We start from the raw sequence: 8,178 nt of genomic DNA on the forward strand, positions 1-8,178 counted from the left end.
AATTTATGTTAAATCACGGTTTACGGCTATTAACCGAGTTTATTTTATCTCTTGGTATTCATCAAATCTTCTTGGTTTCCTCTTTTCTATACAGTTTTATCAAAAATAGGCTTCTCATGACCATATTTGATTTCTCCTGCTTTTGAGGACAAAGTTTAATATCCGAAGACTCTCATCCACTCGAAGTAAATAAATAACCTAGTCCTATCTGCTGATAAAGCTGAGATAATTTTATCCTCTGAACGCTTTGAATAACAGTACAAAATGCTTATCATACATTTAACCTCATCATATCAAACTGTTTCAGAACTCGTGGTTTCAGTACTTTATCCATCTCATCTTTTGTTGGGATTCTTAAAAGCCTTAGCGAGTTAGTGGCTGACGAGAGTTCAGAATAGGTATAAGATGTTGACCTAGTTTTTTTATCTTACGTCACCTGTCATTCAGCCGATGCTGCCGCCTATATGTCATAGGGAAAGTATGATTTTGAAGTATGATTCCCGAGGAGAGAAATCATGAGTAGATTACTAGTGTCTGATTATGAATACCGTTGCATTTTGAATGAATACTTCAGTCGCGAAGTGTTAAGAGGTAATTTTAAGCGTAAATTAATGAGTAAAGTAAATAAACTAATGAACCTTTGCCATATATGATAATTAAGACGTATATTCAGTGTATATAACTACCAAGTACATTGACGTCCCTTACTAGTGAGTACAATATTCAGTTCAAAATATGCTAGGACACATCAATGACTTTTGATTTAACGCATTTTCAAAAACGCAAACTTCCTAGTATGGGTCAGTGACACAATCCAAACCTGTGGTCAGAGACCTTAGGTGGGATATCTTGAAATCCTTCAAGGTAACACAGGCATTCTTTCTTTCCTTATTTACTACTATTGTCAATATGTTTCACTCCATAGCTCGCCAATTAGTCATTTTTCATTTCTATCTTGATATGAACCTGAATACATATGTATCAAATCTTATCTTGTTAACATCCACACTTATTTACCATAATACATCTAAAAGGTGTAGCTCCTTCACACAGAAACTCTCATTTTCACGGTGCATTAAATTTGACACCTGATCTGATAGTTAAAGAACAAACGCATAACAACATATATTCAGTAACAACTCGACGACTTCTAATTTCGCACTTTTCCTGATCTAAACTTTGATAAATTATCATTCTATTTATTAATTAAAAATTTGAAAACTTCTCAATGGCATAAAATAGTGAGATATATTTGGCCCATAAATACAAATGATTACATATCTATCACTTTTTTCCAAACTCAAAGTATGTTGCAATTTACAACAGGAGATCATTCTTTTCTCACTTTTGTTTACCATAGATATGTTCAATTAGCCGATCACAAATAAACGCACACACACAAGAAAATAAATAGTTAAACAAATTTATCACAATGTCCTAGAACGAAATACACTAAATCTGATTGTTTACATTCTGGCTAAAATGTTTTTTTTTTTAATATACGTGTACAGTAATCGGAATATTAAGAATAATGATTAAAAAATAATAGTAATATTAGTGAAAACTAAAAGATATAAGGGTTTTCTTTTTTCATGAAACATAAAAAAGTAAAAACAATAGCGAAGAATTAGAATATTAGCTTTCTTTTACAACTAAAAATTCGTTTATTTTGCTCTACAACTGCAAATTCAGAAAAATATTTGTATAATAATAGCAATAAAGAGTAATTCTTCATGTATTGCATATAATAGCTGGTACAGAAAAAGTTTTTTAAGGTATATAGTTTCATTGCCTTTTACATAACAAAGCCAAATAGAATTATATAATTTATAAAATACTGTGACTTTAATGTCATTGACTGACTAGAAATTCTCATGAAAAATTATATGTATATATATATATGTATATATATATACTTTAATGATAGAAAACCAGATAACAGAAGTTATGGGAAGTTACAGAAAAATGCCGTGTGTAAAGAACTAAGTTTTTGAACTACTGTATGATGTGATCTAATAAGAAAAAAGTCGATTTATATTTGATCCTTCAATTTCATGATGATGTTTCCTTCAGCATTAAAATTATATATTTCAAAGTATAGTAAGATAATCATAGCCAAGAAACTAAATAAAGCGGGCCAGTTTCTGAATTATCGGAGAATTTTATCAAGCCAACAAAACAGATGAAAGAACTAAATATAAACAATAGTTTCTTGTGTGTGCAGTTTTTTAGTTTTGTCGTGAACATGACGCTGCTATGGCTGCCGCTCCTTTTCCACTTCCATCTTCAGATAAACGTAGACAGAACTATATTGAAATATATATAAAACAGTGATTATTATAAATGATACTTTAGAGGGACATAAATTAAAAATATTACAATTAATACTTCGTTTACGTTAATTTCATTGTTTTAAACATATCAGCCTTTTAATATTTTTTTATGTACATGTACGTTAATTACTTCTAAGTGAAATGATAGAAACTATGAGACTTAAGTATTTTTTCTCAGGCGAAATAATATTCACATAAATAGATCTGCACCCAATCGTAATCTCTTCAAAATAGAAGAAATTAGAGCAGTAAATTGGTAATTTATCCTTCTCCAGAGAATATTTCATTATTGTTATGAATTTTTTCAAGCAATGCAATATATAAAATACCTAGCAATAAAGTATGAGAAGTATTTTGAAATATAATAAAAACATTGAATTTTCATTTACTCGTGTATTCTTTGGCTTTAGTTTATCAACCATATCTGTCATTCGTTCACAAAACTTCGGATGGAATTTATATAAAGAGCCATCAACGCCAATAGTTACTTCTGAGCGGTTTATTCTCCGAAGAATGCAAGCAATACCTGAAAATAGATGAACGAGAATTCAGTTATTAAATGTTCAGTGTGTTATAATATTTGTAGTATTCTATTGAAAAATACGGCAATCTATGCATAACAGTTCATGCGATAAAAATCGATGGACCCACCTGCGCCTGCTAGATAAGCCGCCCGTTTAACGACCATTTCACAGGCATATCGTACTATGCGGTTATCTATCGGCTCAACAACAGGGACACGCAAGTCATCAGTAAGCATATAGTGAGTATTGTATAAAAGGTGAGCAGGATCTCTAAAACAAAATTTTTAACAAAATAAGATTTTTATATAGAGACAACACGTGAAATGTGATATAAATGGAAAGAGAAATATAGTTTTAATTGTCAACACCGAGAAATGATTGTTCCCGAATTCATACTACGGTTCAACGGTCCAAAGAAAATAATTTACTATCATGGTTTGTTACGTACTTCATGTACCAAAAAGTATTAATCTTTTGACTGAGTGAAGGGTAGAAATGCAAGCTGCAAAAACGAAAGCATCAACATAATTTAATTCACCGGTGCAAAACCAAGTTTCAGTTTTTTCTGTTTCGCTTTATTGGCCACATGATTTCGTTAATCTACATCAGTCGTAAATTGATCAGTAACTTTTGAATAATGACTGTTATATGTGGAAATTAGACAACTGGTAGTAGGAAATCACAGTTTGTAATGCTGAGTAACTTTGTGCTGTTATCACAAAATAGAGTTAAAAGATTATAAAAGTATACCGAGTTAGCCACAGGGTCTATAAATGATCATCAAGTTTAAAAAATCTATAAATCTTCATGTGGAAAATGAAAGCTGAAATCACAAGTCAATCTAAGCAAGACCACCATTGAAAACGTGGAAGCACTGGAGGGCCATTTTGTTCTAGTACAATCCCCAGAATTGATAAAAATAAAAGCACTGTATATTTCTGGTGTCATTCTTACTTATCATAATAATCAGCTAAGTGAAACCAAATATCATTTCGCGTTAAATTAAAAGTGGCAAAAATACATGCATTTTGTTATAAACATCATTTTAGTATGTAAAACTAAATCGATTAAAACATCAGCGTTTCAAATAAACCTTACCTTTCAACATCTGTTAAGTATCTAGTCAGCAGAGAATTGCTTACTTTCAAACGTTCAGGGAGTTCCCCACGAAAGAGAATTTTTTGTTCAACAAGGTAAACAAGGATGTGGCGAACTAACTCACCAAGGTACATCCCAGATACCATTTTTTCATATCTGAAGATAATACAGAACAGGAATAAATTATAAAATGATTTTGGATGTTTGAAAAACATACTTCTGCATGATGTGTTGAATGGGAAAAACTGAAACTCTCGATTCAAGGACTTGTTAATAATAAACACTGTTGCTATTTACTAATGTGTATGAAATAATTTGAGAAAAATGCTTTTACAAAGGAATAGTTCTAAACTTGGAAACAACCAGTTATAAAATCATCCCCGGACCTAAATAACAATGTTTTAGATGCTTGCAAGAGCTTATGACAAAATATCAACAAAATAATTGTTGACTACAATAATTTTAAGTATCTATAAAATAAGACTAACAGTTGTTTTCCTGGGTGAAGACTGTCTATATCCATTGTTTTGTCAAACTGTGTTCTCCAACAGTCCAATTCCCCTTTCTCGCCGAATGCACCCCACTCTGTGTTTATAACGACTTCGGGTTCTTTCACGCCATTCATCAACTCGACTTTCGAAGAGTCCTCAATGTAAGCAACGTTTGTTCCCGTCCCTGTAAAACAGGAAGATTGGAAAACAGTTGGATAAAAATACTTGGATAAAACCTTTGTCAGTCAGGTACTAAATGCACTTGGTAAACCATCAAGCGTTACATATATTTATGTGTACACGCATTTTCAAAATTTTACCTCGGTAATGAAATAAAACACTTACCAACTATCAATCCAACGGCACATTTTGAGTCCTCAAGAGCACACGACGCAAGTGTTCCAACTGTATCATTTACAACTGCAACACACTTCACATTTAATCCCTGCAACAAATAGAAATTTAAACAGTTAATTACATAAACGTGATACTTCATCCAGAATAAACGACGTCCTACATCTTCCGATGCCAATAATGATTATAATGAATCAAAATTTTAAAACAAAAAATACATCTAACTTAAAAACATTGAAAAATGTTAACTATTTGCAAACAAAGTTTTCTGGTCGTACACCCATTAATGAAACAGTTTTTGAGATAGAAAATTACTGACTCTGTAATTTATTTTATCTCAGTCCTAATTTTACTACGCAGAGACCATAATTGTTGAAACTCTTGTACACTCATTCTTAATTCACTTCATATGCCGATTTTATAATGAAAAAGACTGTAAACACATTCGCATGAATGGGCTAACACCCGGGATGTTAACTTTTAATCAGACTCAAATAAATAAACTGTGAGAAGCCATTACACTAAGACGAAAATATCGTGGTCACAAAGCAACCCAGAATAACCTAGAGTTAAGTACGTTAGTCGTTGGGAAGGAACGATAAGTTCCTTTGAATGCCAAATATATAATGTCAGTATTGATATGGCACCACAACTAACATAGGCTCGTTTGTTGAAGCGTACTCATGCAATCAAAATCAAGTCACTTTTACAATTTCTCAATAAAATAGCAGTATCTTACGGCAAGTAACTACTGTTTTAATAAAATCAACCCTGTAAAAGCACGATTTAGCAACTGCACTCACTCTTTTATCTAGCTCATTTTGCAGCAATTCAGCAACATTATGACCTTCTACCCCATCTGCGGAGAACCCTTTTGTCCATCGCACCAAAGTAGCATGAGTGAGGCCTTTCTGGACACATGGAAAAGAGAACGTGAATCCGAGGTCGAACTTTTTGTCCTTCATTCCGTTGTTTTCCAGAAAGTCAGCCAGTGTCTCAGCAATATATTTAAAGAGCTACGTAAGAAAGATAATAATAAGCAATTTATCAAACTGTTTCTAGAAATATACATCTTTTTTATTAAGTGATCCTAACTAATATAAAACAAGCTAGCTGTGCAATTTATTTTTCATTGTATACGCAAAAAAAGCCAACACAGAATGTTTGGAATAGAATCTAAAAGAATGCAAATTATATTTTAAGAATATGATTGTAATGAGTCACTTCAGGCTATATAGCTTTCTACAACAATGACAGCTCTGTCCAATATGTATTAGTTCCAAGCTCTACGTTTATTATAGCTGGCTAATGAGATGATTTGAAAAGACTCAGTGAAAATCCAATGCAAGTTTAAAATAGGGTTTGAACACATTTCATACTTTTTATGAATTTCACAAACATTCTCAGTCCGTAGGTCCTCCACCTCTAGAAAATAGCTTTGATTAAGCAATGGAAACCAGAAAAACGTTTAGACTAAATTATCCATAATCTAGCCTAAGAGAAGTAATACGATTAGCTAACCTGATACAAATGCGTGCAATCACCTACGAGACAGTATTGTTTAACTGTTTATGTGTCTGAAAAGCCACCTTAAACAAAATTGTCTGAGAGTTACTAGAACTTCAGGAGTTTAGATTCAGGGCAAAGTGCATTTAACTTAGTTTAAATAACGTATTTTATGGTAAAAATTGCTTTTGGTATGGTTATTAAATCACAATTCATAAATAAAATGCAGATATTTTCAAAATTTAAAGAATTAGTATTTCACTACATAGAAGTAGCAAATATTGCCCAGGAAATTCACCCACAACCCTTCATATGAGGAAATACCAAAGACATGTTAGTCCGTTGCCTTCAAACCAGGCTATCAAACAAAGTCAGATATCCCGAGAGTCGAATAAATCTTGGTTGAATTGGATAGAGTAATCTCTCGTGGACTAATGAGTTTAGTCTTAAACCGAAGGAAATTTCCAAAGTTATGCCATATTTAACACTTGAATAAACTAGCTAGTTTACTTGATAAGACGAAATCAAGACTAAAACTGGTTCATCTCATGGATTTAAAAGGAAATAGGATAGAAAAAATTAGCCGATGTGAAAATAGGAACAAAAATAAGATATTGGTCAAGTTACAAAAAATAAGCTTGACATTACACCTAACCTCCGTTCCAGAACCCGACATTTTTTCTGCAGGAATACAGTAAGTTCTCTCTTGGATTGTTGGAGATTTTCCTTTGCCTTCAAGAGTTACTGAAAGCACTCGATAGTTTGTTCCACCAAGATCTAAAGCTAAGAAACTTCCAGTTTCTACGAAGATATAAAACATTTAATGTTAAAATACCTGTCCCATTTGGTGTTCTTGTAACATAAGATGGAAACATTTTAATAGATGATTTTTCATTTGTACTCCTCTGTAAACCTAGACGCATTGACTCTCCCATCCTATCACAAATCTCCTCATAGTCAACCACAGAAAGATCGAGTGGCTTGAGTATCTCGACCACCTTCTCAAAAAGTTGCTTGTCTGAGAACACCATTTCGTTTCGCAATATGTCGCGAACTACAGCTTAAACCCTTTAAATATTACCCTTCACTCCATGAGTGTCGTTTATACATATAAACAAATCTCAAGTAAAAACAGCCTTCATCAACAAATAAGAGAGTAAATAATATCACATCCTAGAAAAATTAGTTCAAAGCTCTGCCGTTGTATTGTTTTTGCTCGGTTTCATTAGAAAGATTGCGTAGACCTTTCTTCAAGTTACTTAGATCTAACCATTCGTGTAAATATTAATGTTCACTGGTATTTATTTGGACAGTCATCATTATTCTCAAGAGAACTGCCAGGTGACCTAAATTTTCTCAAACGTCTTCCTATAAATCTTCACTTAGACAGCATAACAATTGCTAGTATTTCGTAAGGTATGACATGTTAACATGACATCACTTTATTTAACCGAAACTATTGCTCATATACTTTCTGGCCTGTTTTAAAATGCACCTATCTATTGGCAGTACGATGATGAGAAACTCACGGTCCCATGTTGACAAACATGTGAAAACTTTTGGTCAGATATTTTCCGGTTTAATGGATTGTTTTAATTTTATTATTTTTCATTCAAGGTGGTCTGTAGCTTGGCTTGAAGTGTATCATTATGTACTCTGGCTTTAGCGCGGAGTACCACTATGTCACAATGGCCGAAAAAGATATGTCTATGACAGTCAATATCATACTTTTTGAGTTGGACGAGTTTTTGCTGACACTTTTCCGTCTGCAGAGTGTTGTACAAACATTCCAAAATTTACAAACAGTTATTTCAAGGTACAATTAAAGTATAACCGAACTTTGTTGCCTATCGATTAACAGTCCTAACTTGA

General features: G+C 32.7%; 1 protein-coding gene across 4 annotated transcripts; it reads right to left on the minus strand.

The window, feature by feature from the left end:
* Positions 1–730: 730 nt before the first annotated feature.
* On the minus strand, positions 731–7,422 carry MS3_00007643 (uncharacterized protein; the record flags this gene model as incomplete). Of its 4 annotated transcripts, XM_012946265.3 has the most annotated exons (9): positions 7,142–7,422; positions 6,962–7,107; positions 5,604–5,816; positions 4,792–4,891; positions 4,444–4,630; positions 3,956–4,111; positions 2,985–3,127; positions 2,723–2,859; positions 2,229–2,306 (listed from the first exon to the last, which is right to left on the minus strand). In XM_012946265.3, exons 1-9 carry the CDS (start codon positions 7,335–7,337, stop codon positions 2,229–2,231), a joined length of 1,356 nt encoding a protein of 451 aa, XP_012801719.2. In that variant the 5' UTR covers positions 7,338–7,422. The 4 variants fall into 4 exon arrangements, with proteins under 4 accessions (XP_051066501.1, XP_051066502.1, XP_051066503.1 ...); XM_051215958.1 differs by having other exon boundaries at positions 1,230–2,306; positions 2,985–4,630; XM_051215959.1 differs by having other exon boundaries at positions 1,230–2,306; positions 3,956–4,630; positions 6,962–7,422.
* Between the last annotated feature and the right edge of the window lie 756 nt (positions 7,423–8,178).

This window comes from Schistosoma haematobium, chromosome 4 (assembly GCF_000699445.3).
Source record: "Schistosoma haematobium chromosome 4, whole genome shotgun sequence".
Taxonomy (NCBI): Eukaryota; Metazoa; Platyhelminthes; class Trematoda; order Strigeidida; family Schistosomatidae; genus Schistosoma; species Schistosoma haematobium.